Source organism: Amphibalanus amphitrite, unplaced genomic scaffold (genome assembly GCF_019059575.1).
Source record: "Amphibalanus amphitrite isolate SeventyFive unplaced genomic scaffold, NRLGWU_Aamphi_draft 000042F_arrow, whole genome shotgun sequence".
In the NCBI taxonomy this organism is placed as follows: Eukaryota; Metazoa; Arthropoda; class Thecostraca; order Balanomorpha; family Balanidae; genus Amphibalanus; species Amphibalanus amphitrite.
In genome coordinates, this window is record NW_024881538.1 from 586,932 (window position 1) to 606,005 (window position 19,074).

General features: G+C 46.8%; 1 protein-coding gene across 2 annotated transcripts; it reads left to right on the forward strand.

Moving 5' to 3' along the window:
- Positions 1-999: 999 nt before the first annotated feature.
- LOC122376266 (serine/threonine-protein phosphatase 4 catalytic subunit) lies at positions 1,000-18,160 on the forward strand. 2 transcript variants are annotated; one of them, XM_043356070.1, is made up of 7 exons: positions 1,000-1,262; positions 11,357-11,514; positions 11,744-11,896; positions 12,329-12,502; positions 13,967-14,101; positions 15,128-15,309; positions 17,749-18,160. In XM_043356070.1, exons 2-7 carry the CDS (start codon positions 11,365-11,367, stop codon positions 17,876-17,878), a joined length of 924 nt encoding a protein of 307 aa, XP_043212005.1. In that variant the 5' UTR covers positions 1,000-1,262; positions 11,357-11,364; the 3' UTR covers positions 17,879-18,160. The 2 variants fall into 2 exon arrangements, with proteins under 2 accessions (XP_043212005.1, XP_043212009.1); XM_043356074.1 differs by having other exon boundaries at positions 1,029-1,054.
- The last annotated feature ends 914 nt before the right edge of the window (positions 18,161-19,074 follow it).

Consider the following 19,074-nt stretch of genomic DNA (forward strand, 5'->3'; position numbering starts at 1 on the left):
ATGTTAGCTAAATGCTAATGAAACCGGCACACAGAATCAGGGCTGCGGAGTCGGAGTCGGAGTCGGAGTCGGAGTCGGTCGGAGTCGACAGTTGTGACCGGAGTCGGAGTCGGAGTCGGAGTCGATTTTAGAAACCCGAGCCGGAGCCGGAGTCGGAGTCACCGAAAATCTACCGACTCCGCAGCCCTGCTAGGTCTGCGGAGTCAGAGTCGGGAGTTGGAGTCGGTCGGAGTCGACAATTCTGCCCGGAGTCGGAGTCGGAGTCGGAGCTGGTTTTTTAAAGCCGGAGTCGGAGTCGGAGTCGGAGTCGCCGAAAATCCATCGACTCCGCAGCCCTGCACAGAATGTAAAAGAAGCTGACTGACCTCATGGCGAGAGTAACACTGTAAAAAACTAAAAATATACCACAGAAAATGAGGAATCCATTTCCCTCTATTTGGACAAAGCGTCGTGCCGCCTGCCACCATTGTCATTTTCGTTCAGGATATTGATGTTGGTCGTCATGATCCATCGCCCTCCGCCGTCCGCGGCCCGCGCAACCCAATCAAATCAAATCAAAATATGCTGCAGCCGCAGACGCGTTGAACTACGGCATCCGTTGAAACTTTGCAATATTCCCTCTCACTCTAGCCGAGCTGACTCGACTTATTGGGAGTCAAGAGTCAAATCAAAATGAGTATGCATGCAAATGAGTCACTAGTTCAATGATCTCGAAATGATTGAGTTTTTCATATTCCTAAAGCATATGTGATGTCACTGGATCGATTAAGTTTGTGTCAAAATCAAGGCCTTATGAACGCAAAATGTGAAATCAAAATACAAATTTCTTTAAAAATATACTCTGAAATAGAATTCAAGCATCCTTTCTATGTATAAAACAGAATTCTTTTCTTTTACAGCTTCTGAACTCGAGTGCACAGATAAATAGATAAATGAATAAATTTGATTCGTCAAAATTTGTGACGTCAAAATTAATTTACCCTACGAAGGATCTCTTATGACGTTGCGACGAATTCGGCGCTCGTCATTTCACTGGTAGTCGTCGAGAGAGAAAGTGTGTTGATTAGGGGGACTTGATCTCATTACAATTACAGGGCAATATTATATCAATGAGGTTGTCACTTGTGTAAATGATTCACTGATTTCAATTTTTTAATTGTTGAAAGACTGTGGGTACCTATTTAGTTGCGAGCCGTGTCCAAGTCGGCTTTATTTTCATCTCGACCTTCAAGATTCGACTAGCGTCTAGCACTTTGAAACAGGTGAGAAAGTACCTAGTTATGCAGAGTTAATCTTAACTTCCCTGACCCAACCTTATCTTATGGGCGCTGATGACCATTGCAGTCCGGGCGCCCTAAAATCCCAGATCATCATCATCACAACCTAACCTCAAACCTATAAATAGGCAATAGTGGCTAGAGCGGGGTATTAGTATATATAAGGTCCGAGTGGCGAACCGATTATGAAAAGCATACTATACGATGTATTTTGAACTCCTCATTTCATATCTGATAGTTATTCCTTCTGGAACCAAGTATCAAACAGTGCTGCCAGATTTGGAGGATTTCCGCAAATCTGGAGGATTTTGAACTCTATTTGCGGACAAATTTCGCTTTCGGAGGATTTTTGATTCTGGAGGAAAATCTGGAGGATTTGTCGCCCGATTATTATATTCAATTTCATGGAAAAATATAACACATTCAAGACTAAAAAGGCATTTTCCTGCCAAGCGTCACCCTACCCGTTAGGATATACCACGTCCTTTATCACCGTGAGACTGCAGAATGTCTCAGTCTGTAGCTATATCTACGAGGGTGCCAAACTACTGGCGGATCTTAGGGGGACATTTGGGGCAAATGCCCCCGGTTCCCCTGCAGCGCCCGAAATCGACGAAAATTTTCGTTTCTTTTTGGAGGATAAAACGAAAACGAAACAACTTTTATAAGAAAAAGTATCTTTTAAACTGCACAGCAGTGCGAAAGGATTCGAAATCCGATGAGTTTTTAGAATTTGGTGAAACTTTTTTGGGGGTATAGCCCCCCGCAGCGTCCAAGACCGCCTTTCTATATCTACCAATAGGATTTGGAGGAATCTGGAGGATTTTTGTAACTGATCTGGAGGATTACAGCCTTCCCCATCTGGCAGCACTGGTATCAAAGCACCTATAAACATGGGTGAAACTTTGACATCACCATTGGGGTCCCAAACGTCCAAGGGGGCCAAGGGGGTCCATTTAGTGGGGGCCTCCAAGCAATTAGGGGCCTCCAATTGCGGAAGCGGTAATTTACGAACCACGCCAGGGCCTCCTCTAAGAAATTTTCATTTGGGGACCAGAGGCTCAGAAGCCAAACCTGGGGTACCTACCCCCAAATCCAGTTTTCTCATTGGATTTAGGCCACTTATTTTTCGTCACAGCTCTGATGCCATGATTTTTTTTTGAATATTGATAAAGAGATGGTAGGTCTGGTGGATCCAGGCCAGCAGGGTGACATTGTATATAAATATCCCCCGCGGCATCCAAAATCGACGAAAATTTCTGGCTTTTTCACTGTTGACAATAAAACATAATGCCTTTATTATACAAAAAAATTAACGGCACAGCATTGCGCAAGGAATCTAGCTGTAAGCCTACCCCAGAAAATGTGAGGGTTAACCTTCGCCCGCACCTGGGGGGAGGGTCGCCACCCCCAAGTTAGTTTTTCTGCTCTACACTTAACATTTTGAAAGCTAAAACCTGATTTTTTTTTATAGCTGCTTTTCTATCATTTCTCAGCGTCCATTGAAAATTTCAAGTTTCTGTGGCTTTTGGGTTTGGAGATATGACCTTGTTCTTCAGGTCATGTCATGTCCTAAATGACGAATACCCAATATCTTGTGATGGCTATGGGCCTTGTGAGCTTTTGACGCGCTGATTTCGGCTTTTTTGCCAGTCTTACCTCCCACCTATCATTGAACATGTTGTTCTGCGATGTACAGATGTCAGGGTCAAGGCCAACCTAGGTCATCTAAAATAATTGCGCTTTAGGCAAGCTGAATTTACTTTTCGTGAAGTTTCTTTGACTGTATGTTTAGTAAAAGCTTCTCAGTTCATGATCAAGTGTAATAGGGACACACAAACCGATCTGTGCGTGTGCACACATCAGTACATACACCGACATACACAGACATACAAACACATATCATTAACCTTGACCTAACTTGACGTGAAATGACCACAGCCAGCAAATCAGTCGGATAGTGTGACAAAGAGCTGTTCTAGCTGGCTTGGCACCAATACGGCAGCGTCATCGGTATATGATGGGTTGGCCCGCTGCTTGTGTTGTGTAGGTATCTTATTCGACATCACCACAATTTTTTTTTCTTACAAGATATACCGATGACGTCAAGAGCAACAGATTCTTTGGGAAGAGACGAATCCAATGATACCAATTTTACCTCATCAGGTCAGTCATTGACCTTCCAGGTCAGGTCAAACTAAAGAATGTTGAATTAAAATGAAATCGGACTTACTCCACAAGAGTTCGTTGGGTCGGAGCTTTCGAATTGTATTACAATTCTTCGTCAGCGAGAGTCGTATCGGATGTTAAGATCGAATCGAAGGTACAGTGCGGATCGAACAAAATATGGGTCGGACAGGAGGGTCTCTGAGGCAACTAGTTGGTCTTGAAATAAACATACAAACACTGGGAAAACACGTGAATAATAACAGGATGCACACTTACTAGAAAAAGCCTGTAAAATGGGTATAAAACACACTAGTAAAATATCTAATACAAAATATAGGCAGGTAGGTAAAAATACAGTTAATGACATGTAAAAAATTGCATAGATTAGGTGCAAACAGTACCTAAAGCAGAGATAAAGCTTTACAAAAACACGAATAGTAAACTAGACTAAGATATAAAATATCAAAATGATAATTTCTATAAATGAACTTTTTAACGGCAGAAACGGCGAATAATGGGAAGCCACCTGTCTTGCAGCAGGGCACCAGAGTTGCGGTTCACATTCGCGTCATTGGGTGACACTAGGACGGCTTCCCGCCGTCCCACGGTCCGAATGTAGGCCGATTCGAGAAGGAGTCTCATCTGGTGGTGGCAGGCACGGTTCAGGATTTTGGCGTCGTCGAAGGCCGGCGTGCAGTCCCGGTGCGTGCTGAACGCTGAAGCGTTGGCTCTGGAGCGGACCGAGCCAGCCCAGCTCTCTCGGTGCTCGCGGACTCTGGTTCCAAGTTCTCGGTCCGTTTCTCCGATGTAGACGACCGGGTCACCTTCTACCCGGCAGGAGCACTCGATGCAGTAGATGACATTGCTCTCCTGCTGCTTGGGTAGACGGTGCTTGGCTTGGCTACAGAGGAGGGTCCCGATGGTCTGCGACGGCTTCGACACGAGCTGAATGCCGATCTTGTTGGCTTCTCGCTTCAGTTGGTAGAAGCAGGGACCAGCGAACGGAACCGAAAGAGTTCATTTATAGAAATTATCATTTTGATATTTTATATCTTAGTCTAGTTTACTATTCGTGTTTTTGTAAAGCTTTATCTCTGCTTTAGGTACTGTTTGCACCTAATCTATGCAATTTTTTACATGTCATTAACTGTATTTTTACCTACCTGCCTATATTTTGTATTAGATATTTTACTAGTGTGTTTTATACCCATTTTACAGGCTTTTTCTAGTAAGTGTGCATCCTGTTATTATTCACGTGTTTTCCCAGTGTTTGTATGTTTATTTCAAGACCAACTAGTTGCCTCAGAGACCCTCCTGTCCGACCCATATTTTGTTCGATCCGCACTGTACCTTCGATTCGATCTTAACATCCGATACGACTCTCGCTGACGAAGAATTGTAATACAATTCGAAAGCTCCGACCCAACGAACTCTTGTGGAGTAAGTCCGATTTCATTTTAATTCACAATTCATCTCCACATCATGTCTTTAAATCTAAAGAATGTTGCTGTTTGGGGTCACCGTTGCCCGTTGGAATATCACGTGCGCTGCTCATCATATACCGATAACGCTGTCGTATTGTGGTGCCAAGCCACCTAGAACCTCTTTGTCACACTATCCGACTAGGTTTTTGCTGGCTGTGGTCATTTCAGGTCAAGTTAGCTCAAGGTCAATGACATGTGTTTGCATGTCTGTGTGTGTCTGTGTGTATACTGATGTGTGCACCGATTGTGAATGTGTCCATCTTACATGAGATCATGAACTGAGAAGCTTTTACCAAAAATGCAGTCAAAGAAACTTCACGAAAGTAAATTCAGCTCGCCTAAAACGCAATATTTTTAGACGACCTAGGTTGACCTTGACCCTGACCCTGGCATGTCTACATCATTGAACAACATGTTCCATGATAGGTGGGAGGTAAGACTGACAAAAAAGGCCGAAATCAAGGTGTCAAAAGCTCACAAGACCCAACGCCAACGCAAGATATTGGGTATCCGTCATTTGGGTTATGACATTACCTGAAGAAATAGGTCATATCTCCGAAACCAAAAACCACAGAAACTTGAAATTTTCAGTGGACGCTAAAAAAGGATAGAGCAGCAGCTATACCTACGAAACATCCGACTTCTAGCAATCAAAATGTTTAGTGCAGAGCAGAAAAAACTACCTAGGGCGGGGGGGGGGGTGGCAACTACTGCCCCCCCCCATGTGCGGACGAGGATTACCTAAGTAATTTGAATATCAGGAAATAATTTATCAAATCAGGTATTCCAACAGAGTCCCGCTTTTTATAGGTGACCTCCGATTTGTGTTGCATCTAAGTTGCCCAGGGGGCCTCTTATTTGTAATTGTAGGTACAGTACAGAGAGCCTCCTACTTCGACTACTTGCACAGAGAGCCTCCTAGTGTACATACAGCTAAGCTTCTACAGGTCGAGCGCCGGTCTCTTGTACGTACAGAGAGCCTCCTACTGTTACAGAGGGCCTCCTGTTTGTCTAGGGGGCCTCCTATTTGTCCAGGAGGCCTCCTGTTTCTCCAGAAGGTCCCCTATTTATCCAGGGGGCTTCTATTTTCCAGGGGGATTCCTCTTTATCTATAGGGCCTCCTACGTGTTCAGGGGCCTCCTATTTGTCCAGGGGCCTCCTATTTATCCAGGGGTCTTTTATTCGACTAGGGGTCTCATATTTGTGCAGGGGCCTCCTATTTGTCCAAGGGTCTCCTACTTGTCCCGGGGCCTCCTTTTTTAAGGGACTCCTTTTTGTTAAGGGAGCCTTCTATTTGTCCAGGGGGCCTCCTATTCGTACAGAGGGCCTCTAGCTCCTACTTGTCCATGGAGCCTCCTATTTGTTCAAGAGGTCCCCTACTTGTCCAGGGGGCCTCCTATTTGTCCAAGGGACCTGTTATTTTTCTAGGGGGCCTCTTTGCCCAAGAGGCCTCCTATTTGTCCAGCGTGCCTCCTACGTGTTCAGGGGGCCTCCTATTTGTCCAGGGGGCCTCCTATTGGTTAAAGTAGCCTCTTATTTTCCAAGCGGCCTCCTATTTATCCAGAGGGCTCCTATTTTTAGGGGGCCTCCTCTTTATCCAGGGGGCCTCCTTCTTGTTCAGGGGGCCTCCTTTTGTGAAAGGGGCCTCCTATTTGTCCAGGGGGCCTCCTTTTGTGAAAGGGGCCTCCTGTTTGTCTAGGTCTAGGACCTTCTATTTGTCCAGGGGGCCTCCTATTTTTGCAGGGGGCCTCCTATTTGTACAGAGGGCCTCCTACTTGTCCATGGGGCCTCCTATTTGTCCAGGGGGCCTCCTTTTGTGAAAGGGGCCTCCTGTTTGTCTAGGTCTAGGACCTCCTATTTGTCCAGGGGGCCTCCTATTTTGCAGGGGGCCTCCTATTTGTCCAGGAGGCCTCCTGCTTGTCCAGAGAGCCTCCTATTTCTCCAGGGGGCCTCCTGTTTTCCGGAGGCCTCCTACTTGTTCAGGGGGTCTCCTACTTGTTCAGGGGGCCTCCTATTTGTCCAACAGGGCCTCCGATTTGTCCAAGGGGCCTCCTATTTAAACAGAGAACCTTTTATATGAACATCGGACCTCCGTTTGCAAAGTAGCTGGTGCGTCTCGGGGGCCTCCACTATTGGGGTCCCAAAATGACAATTGGGGTCCCAAATGTTCGCATTGGGGTCCCACATGGGACCTCGAAAGTATACAAAGTTACACCCATGCCTATAAAATACTTACAGTTACCGCAAATCGCTACCGCACTCCACACCAACTCCACACTAGCGCAATGTGCCGGGCGGCAATTACTTGCGCAAAGCTGGCCAAGGTCAAGTAAATCAAGGATGATATCTAACAGTTGCTATTCAACTGTGAATAATGACGTCATAATTCTTCTCGCGGCGAAGCAGCGCAGTGCCGAAGGCAATGCCTTAGGAGAGATTACAGGCAAGAGTAAATCAAATATTTTTAGGTTAAGTGGTTATGTATCTGGCTTCAGGCCGAAGGCCTGAAGCCTGATGCATGACCACCTTCGGCCTGAAGCCAGATACATAACCACTTAACCTAAAAATATTTGATTTACTCTTGCCTGCAATCTATTCCTGCAAGTAACTTTTTCCCTATCCCCGGTAGGCAAACATCAGTAGGTTAGGTTAGGTTAGGTTAGGTTAGGTTAGGTTAGGTTCCTTTTTGTAATTATGACGTCACTTTCATCACACCATTCGTATCGTTTTCTTTTTCCCCACCCAAAACCCCTGTTCCTAAAATTTCCACTGAAATGGCAGCAATCCACATATGGCAGCGCTACAGCGCCCACGTTTTTCATTCGTCGCGTGTTAATGCCGCCGGGTGGTATTGTAGTGAAATGGGTTGTGATTTGGTGTTTTTTCCACGTTTCCAGTACATCATTTTTGGATTCAGGATGTCAAATAATGTAAGAATGTGAAAACTTTATCTTTTAACAGGCACTCGGACCTAATGTATACTTTTACCGGCTAGCGGCTTGCCTAATGGCTGCCGGTGGAATATGAAAACAGGGCGCCTGGGGCGACTTGATCAAGGCTTTTGAAATTGTCACGTGGCAACCCTTATCTTCAAGGCATTAAAATATAGAGATTTTGGCGTCGGTAAACCTTGCGTCATTGCCGCCGCTACCCAACTGGTAAATGTGTAGATGAAGTTAGAGTAAAACTGAAAAACAATCTAACCTGACCTAACCTTACCTACTAACCTACAACCACCAACCTACACACCTAAAACCTACCAACCCATAGCCTACCAACCTGCAACCCAAACTACCTACCTACTGCTACCTACCTACCGCCGACGGTGACACTAGCTTTACCAATAATGAGATTTCACAGTAACCACGTGATATGTATGCCCTCTGGTGCCCTGTTTTTAGATATCACCTGAGGGGTGTTCATTGGCGCTGTGTGCGGTCGGACAGTACACAGGCTCTATGCTACATGGCCTACATGCCTCTAGAGTTTTCTCTCGTAGCTTGCTAATGAAACAAACACGAAATGCGCGGACGGACGACTGTGCAACTACTGCACATTTATGAGAGCACTTAGCACTGTTCATTGTGCTTAAGTGTGCGAGTGTGACAGATCACTAGTGCGGTCATTGCCATAAATTCAGGCATTTTCACTGTGGCTGACATATACAAGAGATGGGCTGAGTAAGCTCCATCAGACTGCAGACATGAGCTCAGTTCGGTCGCTGTTTTTTATCAGCATGCTGTCGGTTTTTCCCATATAAGGAGGTTATTGCTGGCACTTCTTGGCCTTTCATTGGTCAAATGAAGAGACCACGTGAATTTGACCAATGAGTAGCCAAGAAATAGCAGCATGCTCGCAGCCTGCTGATAAAAAACTGCGACCGAATATATTGGCCCTGGGTTCGATCGGTCCCTCTCCCAATCTGGACCGCTCGACTCTTGATCGAGATAGAGCCTCGCGGAAAAAAGAGGGTATTGCTCGGGTATTGCTCGTGTCTCGTGACGAGGAGGCAAATGCTCACCGATTTCGATATTTTAGATCATTGGCTGACCTTCCGGGTCAGGTCAATGACTTATTTGTCATGAAAACCAGGACCTGCTAGATTTTGTGGAAGAGAAGCAGATGAGTCTTCGCTAGGATATTTAGGGGTGCTGATTCTCACGCTAGTTTTGTTTGACAATGCATGTGTGCATTTGAGGTAGGTTGGGTGCGGATCCATTCAGGTCAACCAGCATTTGTCCCACCAGTCGTTCTTGGCCAGTAGGTAGCTACCACCAATGATGCCTCTGTCACATTTTATGTAGTCTCTTCTCTAAAAGTACTTCCCAAATCCTCAAATGAATGCTACATTCGTTATCGGCTCCGAAAACTTCTCAATAAAGTATTACAAATAAAAAAGTCAACCAAGGTTAGGTACCAAGAACCAGCCTAGCCCGACTCTGAGTCAGTGGTTAGATTATGTTTTATTTTACCTTAACTGAGAAAAGAGTTTTGACACTCTTGAGACATGGCTATACACTTAACTATACAGGTATATATTTTCTTTTCTTAAGTTTTTTAAGGTTTATTTAATGCATCCTTGTGGAATGTTTGGAATAGTGGTGTCAATTGGAACTTGAATCTTCGGAATTCCGACTTTGTCCAACATCCAATTCGGAATTTGGTTGGACAATGACAGCAGGCTTTGGACAACTTTGGACAATCGCTTGCTACACCTCAACATTTTTATAAAGTAATCGTGTTTAACATTGATTGGCTATAAGAAAGCTCAGCTTTCGATATGATTACGGAGCGAGCGAAGCGAGCGTAGTCTTTCCTTAGATTAACAGAAATTTCTGAGTATGAGCGGCCGGCCGGCCGGCCGGCCGGCCGTGGTCACGCTTTTGCGAGGCTTATATCTCAGCAACCACTTGACCGATTTACACGCGGTAATTTTTGTAGGGTAGCTTCATTCCTTCTACCAAGTATTGGACTATTCCCGATGCATGTGGGTGACCCCTTATGCACGTGCCACGTGCAAAACGAAGAGGTGTCAGTTTTGTAATTGTTGCAATATCTCGGTAACTACTTGGCCGATTGCGCTGAAAGTTGGCATGTAGGTAGGCACCCACTAGGCACTGCATACACATGTGCCAGAGTTAGGGTGCTGCTGCACGTGCGCACGTGCAGGGGTCGTTTCCAGATCTCGGAAACGGCTGGACCGATTGCGCTCAAATTTGGTACACGGTTAGGGACCGGTTAGTAGGGTGCCGTGCACAAGTCAGTTGGGACCCATTTTGCACGTGCGCACGTGCAGGGTGCCGCTTCCAGATCTCGAGAACGGCTGGGCCGATTGTGCCCAAATTTGGCACATCGCTAGAGACCAGTTAGTAGGGTGCCGTGCACAAGTCAGTTGGAGGTACCCCCTCGAATTTCGCACGTGCAAGGCCCACCCTCTCGCTCGCTCCGTTAGTCGCCCCAAAAGGCGTTATACTGGTTACCACTTTTGAGCTGGTAACGATACATTAAAAGCAAATTAAATAACGGTATTGAGTGTAAACTATTGCGTAGATGTCGGACATCTTTGGACAAATGGCTGGCTTGGACATTTTTGGACGGACGGTCGACATAAGTATTGGACATTGGACAGACATTGGACATATGCTTTCTGAAATTGACATCACTAGTTTGGAAACCATTCCAAATGATGTCCTTAAGCATTGAGTAGCATTTTGAGGCTAATTAACCACATTGCAAATGCAAGGTTACATCACATACCTACGTTCACTCAGAAGGCTGCTGAAAATAGGCAATATGACATCCAAAGTGGGAAGGGGGCTGGAAAGTGGCTAGAATTGATCGATATTGACTTTACACTTTTACAGCACAGAAATGTGCAGCAAACATCGCTACATTGTATAGTTGTTATTAGCAGACATGTGCGTCACTTGCGTGGATCCGAGAAAATGGAGCTGGGATCTGATCCCACGGATCCTGTTCTCGGATCCGACGGGATCATAGATCCAGCTCCCATATATCGACACCTTTTTTTTAAACCCCACATTTGTTCTCCGGTGAATTTCAGACAAGTTGGTTAGAGACCTTCAAAAAAGGTACAATCACCCGATTTTTCTCAAGTTTGTCTGTCTTAGCAGATAAAGCAATACCAGAACAGGCCTACGAACACACATATTTGATCAGGATCGGACGATTGGACACTTTTAAAGGGAGATCTTTCGTGCCTCCCGGAAATTCACGGGAGAGCAGATGTGGGGTTTAAAAAAAGGTGTCGATATATCGAGAGATGCGTAGGGATCACAGATCCGAGTCTCATTTTTTGCCTGAGATCCAGTGAGATCATAGATATTCACTTATTTGTACATATATCATTGCTGGTCATGTTATATAATATATGTTCATTATAAGACTGTGCTCTTGTGTTTTCAGGAGGCAGAATGTGTGACACAAGTGATCTGGACAGGCAGATTGAACAGCTGCGCAGATGTGAGATTATCAAAGAGTCAGAGGTCAAAGCACTATGTGCCAAAGCCAGGGAAATTCTAGTTGAAGAAAGCAATGTCCAAAGAGTCGACTCCCCTGTTACTGTGAGTATAAGTTCATTTGCTGAAAATTATGTTTTTACTGTTTTTTTTTCCTAGTTTGTGATTACTGTAACATCTTCGATTTTTTATCACATTACTGCTCATTTTATTTTTATTTTGGTTGCAGTAAAAATGTAACTGAATACCAATGCATGCTAGTAGTGCTTTAGCAGTACATCAGAGGCCAGTGTGTTTGTCAACCAGTTGAGACACTCGAACTGTTGGTTTACAGGTGTGTGGCGACATTCACGGCCAGTTCTACGATCTGAAGGAGCTCTTCAAGGTGGGAGGTGATGTGCCCGACACCAACTATCTGTTCATGGGCGACTTTGTCGACCGGGGCTTCTACAGCGTCGAAACATTCCTCCTTCTGCTGGCACTGAAGGTAAGACCTGCATAGGAACTGGTATTGAGACGGGTTCATGTATTTTGGGTGCTAAGAGGTATTTTAGACTGGGTAGAATCCATGCCTTGCATTTCATTACACGTTTTATTGCCTGCAGGTGCCCTGACATGATTTTTTCGGTTTTGATTTTTCTATGAGAAATAACCGTGGACGTAATTTGTCACTTGATTTGTCATGTCTTCTGCAAACACAAATTATTTATGGCAATTGACATATTGATATTGTTCATGACAGGATTAGGTCTCCTCAAGAAAATTCGACGGCAGCTGGTACCTAATTGGAGCATGTTGAATTTCCCCTCAAACACGATTGTGTACGTAAAAGTGAAATTTCACCAGCTCACCAGAAAAGTGAGACTCACCAGATAAGCCTCAGCTGCCGATCACGTCCCCCCCCCCCCCCCGTTTCCAGGTCCGTTATCCGGACCGGATCACGCTGATCCGCGGAAACCACGAGTCGCGTCAGATCACCCAGGTGTACGGCTTCTACGAGGAGTGTATGCGCAAATACGGCAGCGTCACCGTCTGGCGCTACTGCACAGAGATCTTCGACTTCCTCAGCCTCTCGGCCATCATCGACGGAAAGGTAGATACCGCTCAGCTAGCTTTTTTTGGGACTGCAGAGTGCTGAAGCTGGAGTAATATCCAATGTTTGGTCGGATTGTCGGCGATGTTTCCGCTAACACTGGCCTGCGTTTCAAAACTTTTTTCAAAAGGTCGGAGGTTTCTCAGCTGTTTTTATACAAGTTTTGTGTGCTGAATCCGAAAAAGCCGCCCATTTTTTTTCGATTAGCTCGAGTTTTCAAACTATGTCAAGGATAAAAGTTCACACACTGATGCATTAATATGCATATTGGAGTGGGCATGCTGATGTATTTTTCCCCAAGGTTGGATATTTCTCAGCTGTTCTAACACAAGTTTCGTGTGCTGAATTCAAAAAAGCTATCCATTTTTCTCGATTAGCTCGAGTTTTTACACTATGTCAATGATAAAAGCTCACACACTGATGTATTAATATGCATCCTGGAGTGGGCATACTGATGCATTGTTCCCCACAGTTGGAGATTTCTCAGCTGTTCTATAATACAAGCTTCGTGTGCTGAATCCAAAAAAGCTATCCATTTTTCTCCATTAGCTCCAGTTTTCACACTATGTCAAGTATAACAGCCCACACACTGATGTATTAATATGCATATTTGAGTGGGCATACTGATACATTTTCCCCAAGATTGAAAATTTCTCAACTGTTCTAATGCAAGTTTTGTGTGCCGAAATCGGAAAAGGTATCCAATTTTTCTCGATAAGCTCGAGTTTCCACACTATGTCAAGGATACAGACCGATGCATTAATATGCACATTGGAGTGGGCATACGGATACATTTTGCACTTGTTTAGGTCCCATCTCGATTATTTCCCAGAAAACTGGTGATTATACTGAAGAGCAGGTAGAATGTTTCCATAAAGACATACGTGTGATGAAAAACGGTACGAGGGTCGGTGGGACGTCAACTTCCTGGCGGACTATTGTTGCTGCTTGAAGAAGGGACGTCCCATGTGCTCAACACAGTCGGAAATCCGTGAAAAGGCCATTTGTGTCGCAGCGTTGCGTGTGTACTGTGATCGGAATTCACTTATAGTGGGTCAATTTGTAGTTTAAAACATATATATGCTTCCGTGGGATTAACTATACTAAGCCAATCAGCATGGCTTTGTTCATATGGGCAAAACAACGTATCTTAAAAGATCGAGCTAATCGAGCAAAGCGGATTCCATTTCCGGAATCAGCGTGAAAAACTGACCTATAAACGGTTCAGAAACCATTGACCTTATAAATCACGCAGACCAGTGTAATCGTGGCTCATGTTTCAAAGAGTATATGAAATGCAAGCACTATGTATGTTTATGAGACGCTTTCAAATGTCAGGCACTATAAGAGGACTGTCAGACACCATCAAGATATTCTGCGTGCCCTGACCGACTTTGTGCCCTTATTCGGCATATATTGTGATTTGTGCGTGCCCTGCTGACTTTATGACCGTTTATTCTGCAGATTTTCTGCGTGCACGGCGGTCTGTCGCCCACGATAAACACGCTGGACCAGATCCGCACCATCGACCGAAAACAGGAGGTGCCACACGACGGCCCCATGTGTGACCTGCTCTGGTCCGATCCGGACGATATGCAGGTCAGGCATGCACGACACCGTTAGTGACACTGACACTGACATTGATAATGACACTGTCACTGCCGTCCGAAACTGACTCACTGGACGGGGATTTGACGCGGTATGGTATGCAGCAGAACATTTGTTTGTGGTTTGTGACTACACATAGTAATTGTGCTTGTACGATATTACGGGAAAATGAATTTCTTCGCGCGCCGATCATGCTGTATTTACATGGGTATTATGTCCGTATTGAGGGACTGGTCACCTGAATCTCTAATTCTCATCCTACTCGCGGGTGGGCCTCGTTTTAATCGCAGCGCTGTCCAGTTACCGTCTCTCCCCCGGCCTTCCTCATGATCGTCTCTCCTCAACCCTCGAACGATTCATTTCCCCTTGACCGTTCCTCACGACTGTTCCCCTCGACCATTTCCTCGACCATTCTCCTCGACCTTCCTGACCGTTTGAGCGACTGATTCGAGACTTATGTGACTTTCGCTGCCTGTACGCCGCTAGGAGGGTGACGTGACTTACGACGACGTTGGGTGCTGAATCCTAATATTGATATACTTTCTGACTTCTATGTGACCCGTAGCCTTGGGGGATCAGCCTGCGTTGCGCCCGATACCCATCTTGTTCAGGTGACATCTATGATATGACCTCGCTGTGACCTCTGCTACCAAAGTGCTGAGGGGTGGATCCACGTAGCGTAGACTACCTGTCGGCCCTTATGCCATGTGTGACCTTTGACCTCTGTGGGCCAAGACTGAGTCCGTGCAACGCTGACCGACTACCTGGTTGGTATTTGACCTCAGACCTCTCTCGTTTAACCTCAGGGCTAGGGGGGGGGGGGGTGAGTCCGCGCAGCGCCGGCTATCTGTCTGTGACCTCCTCTGACCTGACCCGCAGGGCTGGGGGGTGAGTCCGCGCGGCGCCGGCTACCTGTCTGTGACCTCCTCTGACCTCTGTGACCCTCAGGGCTGGGGGGCGAGTCCGCGCGGCGCCGGCTACCTGTCTGTGACCTCCTCTGACCTCTGTGACCCACAGGGCTGGGGGGTGAGTCCGCGCGGCGCCGGCTACCTGTTTGGGTCGGACGTTGTGCAGCAGTTCAACCGTAACAACAACGTGGACATGATATGCCGGGCACATCAGCTGGTTATGGAGGGCTACAAGTGGCACTTTGACGACACTGTGCTCACTGTGTGGTCAGCTCCCAACTACTGCTATCGGTGAGTGGGCGACGCGGAGGGAAGGACGCGGCTGGGGCTCCTCGGCCCGCTGGCTGAGATTGAGGTGAACGGGCTGGGGTTTGTGTGTGGCGGGTGGTGGGTGTTTAACCCTCGCCCTGGCAGGGCATTTTTCATAACACGGCCTGGCAGGGGGTTGATGCGACCCCCCTCGCGATTGGCTCCTATGGCACCTAGAAACACCAAATTTGGTAGGTAGGTCGGTCCTCTGGAGTTCTCGCCGCTATGTAAATTTGGTTGCTCTAGGTCAATATTTAAGTTTTTTAATGTAAAAATTTCGCTAAAAACAGGTCAAAAGTTTTTCGCTTATAACTTTTGATCTAATTAAGATAGAGCAAAAAGAAAAGCACCAGTGAACTCAGCACGTCAAGGCGCATTGAATGACATACTTAATTGCTTGCTTAAGTGTACTTAAAGCTTTTCTTAATTATTAAGTAAACTTTAATTAATAAATTAAGTTCAAATAAACCAAATTGCATCATATCGCATATCATTCGATTCGGCTGATCACCAGGAACAAAATGACACCATTTTTAAGCTCTAGCGTCATCATGTGCCAAGTTATTGGCAAAAACGTCATTTGACCTCAGTTGATCTCAATTGACCTGACCCATGGATAAGTACATCAAACAAAGAAGCACCAAGTGGCCTGCTGTTAAGTACTGTGGTTTCAAAGCACAAACGTGATAGAACGAAGCGGATATCTCCAGTATTTTCCGAATTTAGTATTTTCCCACAGGCTTAACACCAGTATAACGCCTTTTGGGGCGACTAACGGAGCGAGCGAGAGGGTGGGCCTTGCACGTGCGAAATTTCGAGGGGGTACCTCCAGCTGACTTGTGCACGGCACCCTACTAACCGGTCTCTAGCGATGTGCCAAATTTGAGCACAATCGGCCCAGCCGTTCTCGAGATCTGCAAGCGGCACCCTGCACGTGCGCACGTGCAAAATGGGTCCCAACTGACTTGTGCACGGCACCCTACTAACTGACCCCTAACCGTGTACCAAATTTGAGCGCAATCGGTCCAGCCGTTCTCGAGATCTGGAAACGACCCCTGCACGTGCACACGTGCAGCAGCATCCCAACTCTGGCACATGGATATTCATTGCCTAGTGGGTGCCTACCTACGTGCCAACTTTCAGCGCAATCGGCCCAGTAGTTACCGAGATATTGCAACTATTACAAAAGTGACACCTCTTCGTTGTGCATAAGGGGTCGCCCACATGCATCGAGAATCGTCCAATACTTGGTAGAAGGAATGAACCTACCCTACAAAAATTACCGCATGTAAATCGGTCAAGTGGTTGCTGAGATATAAGCGTCGCAGAATCGTGACCGCGGCCGGCCGGCCGGCCGCTCATACTCAGAAATTTCCGTTATTCTACGTAAGACTCCGCTCGCTTCGCTCGCTCCGTAATTACGACGTAATGACCTCTAGGCTCTCACTGACCTGACATAAAAAAACCCGAACTATATGTTATTCAACTCGGTGAACTTAGCACATCCTGGAAGTTTGAAGGAAATCAGTCCAAAACTGTGGGTTGGACAGGTGCGTAAAGAAAATTCAAATTTGACCATGACCTTGTACCGGTTTTTCTGACCTGGTGACCTGACCCAAGGTCACCCGGACCTGAAATTTTCAGGTCATATGTAAAAAGGTTGCCCCATAGGCTGTACCAAATTTGGCGGCCGCCATTTTTAGGCAATCTTTAAAAACCTTACGGGGTTGCATCAACCCCCCTCCCCCTGCCAGGGCGAGGTTTAAGTGTTTACGTGACTGGTCGGAAAATGGTGAGTTTGAGCACTGTTCCTGGTTTGAGCAGGTTGTGTTGGTGGTTTTGAGCTTACGTAGGTAGGTGCTGACTGCTGATGTACCACATTGTTTGATGACTTGGCGTGACTTGCGTCATTGATGGTACACTCGGGGGCAGATTGGTGTTCCACCACTCCCTACCCATCGGGCTCCCATGGCTCAGGACTGGCTGCTGCCAGTGGCAGCACTGGCAGCACTGGCACTGGCAGGCAGTGCTGAGCACTGCAGTGCTGAGGGCAGGCAACACTGGCAGCAGCCAGTGCTGAGCCATGGGAGCCCGATGGGTAGGGAGTGGTGGAACATCAATCTGCCCCCGAGTGTACCTACTAGTGACTGTGGAGAACCTGAATCCCAATACTGTGCTGCTTCTTTCGTAATATGCGTTGACGATTATCGACTTTCATCTTTCATTATTCTGCGTTGGCTAGCATTGCTAATCTGTCGCATTTTCACATATTCATTCATGGTTCTGAGACTCTTTGGGGTAGTTGCTACGACGGTCAAATTCGGCCTTTGATGATTTGGCTGCTCAGTTGTTGGGGCACATTTGAGAACGCTGCTACATGTGTCCATCGTGTGAACCTGTAGTTCCGCCTGTGACCGCCAGGTGTGGAAACGTCGCCGCCATTCTCGAGCTGGACGAGCATCTGCGACGAAACTTCACAATATTCGAGGCAGCACCAAAGGAAAGCCGCGGCGTGCCGTCCAAGACGCCTCAGCCTGACTACTTCCTGTAGATACATGACGTTCCTTCTCCTCTCATCGCACTCATTTGTCGTCGGGACCGCGTTACACCGCCGTCCGCCGTCCGGCGCCGTCCTCTCTCCGGCACGCAGTGACCAGTGATAGTCTGCAGTGACCTGCAGTGACTCGGTGACCGCAGTGACCAGTGAGGACCAGACACCCGCCGTCGGGTCGCTGTCTAGCCCAGGTGCGCGCACAGGGCGCATGAGGCGGCGGCGGCCTCTCAACTGTGAGTAGTTTTACATGGTACAATAAACAGATCATCACCGACCGTCTCTGTGCCTTTTTGAGGAGTGAGGGTGGGGCGGGTGGATGAATACCCACCGGGCTACAAGAATCAGCGAACATCTCCGTGCGGTAGCGGTACGGCATTGTGTGATGGGCGTTAGCTTACCTTCGCCACTGGGCTGCTGGCCGATGTGACTGCTTTATTTGTGTTACGACATCAACACTCATGCGGGTGGGTAGGTGGGTCCCAAGTGTTCCGACATTCGGGAAAAAATGTGGGTTAAAATGACGGTTTCTATTAACTCCATTCAACACCAAAGCATCAGAGCCGGTTCAACAGCGACTACATGATCATTGCAGCTTTAGTTTACATGATTGAATAGGTTTTAAACTGTTCCGAGCAAAAATTAAGCCACATTTACCACTTAACTCATTCTATGGCATTTCACGTATATGCAAACAGGTAAATCAGTGCCGTTCTTCCTTTACATGATTTACATTCGCTCGTTCTCACTGCAACTAAATATCGCTGAACACATATTTTCTCGCGGCTTTCCAGATGAAATACCTCCGGCTTGAGATGACGGACCACTAAATAAAAACACGGATAAATTGTCGGCTAGTCGCAACACCAAGCACTACATATTCCCGGCCCAGGGCACTTTAACCCTCGCCGGACCTATTGGTTTTCTACATACGCGCCGGCCGAGGGGGGGGGGGCGGGTACGACCCCCCCCCCCTCGCCGTTTCGCCCCTGGTGGAGCTAGCGCGTCGCGGAAAAAACGAGCGTGTGCGCCGTTACGAGACGCAGAGATTGGTACCCGATTTTAAGGTCCAAGGTCAACCGGTGACCTCTGAGGTCAGGTCAAGTGCCCCAGGGTACGGTTCAGTTTTTGGTGAATAACTTCGCAAAAAACGGCCGCAGAGCCGCGATTTTGGCAGCATCGTGTTCGCCTCGCTC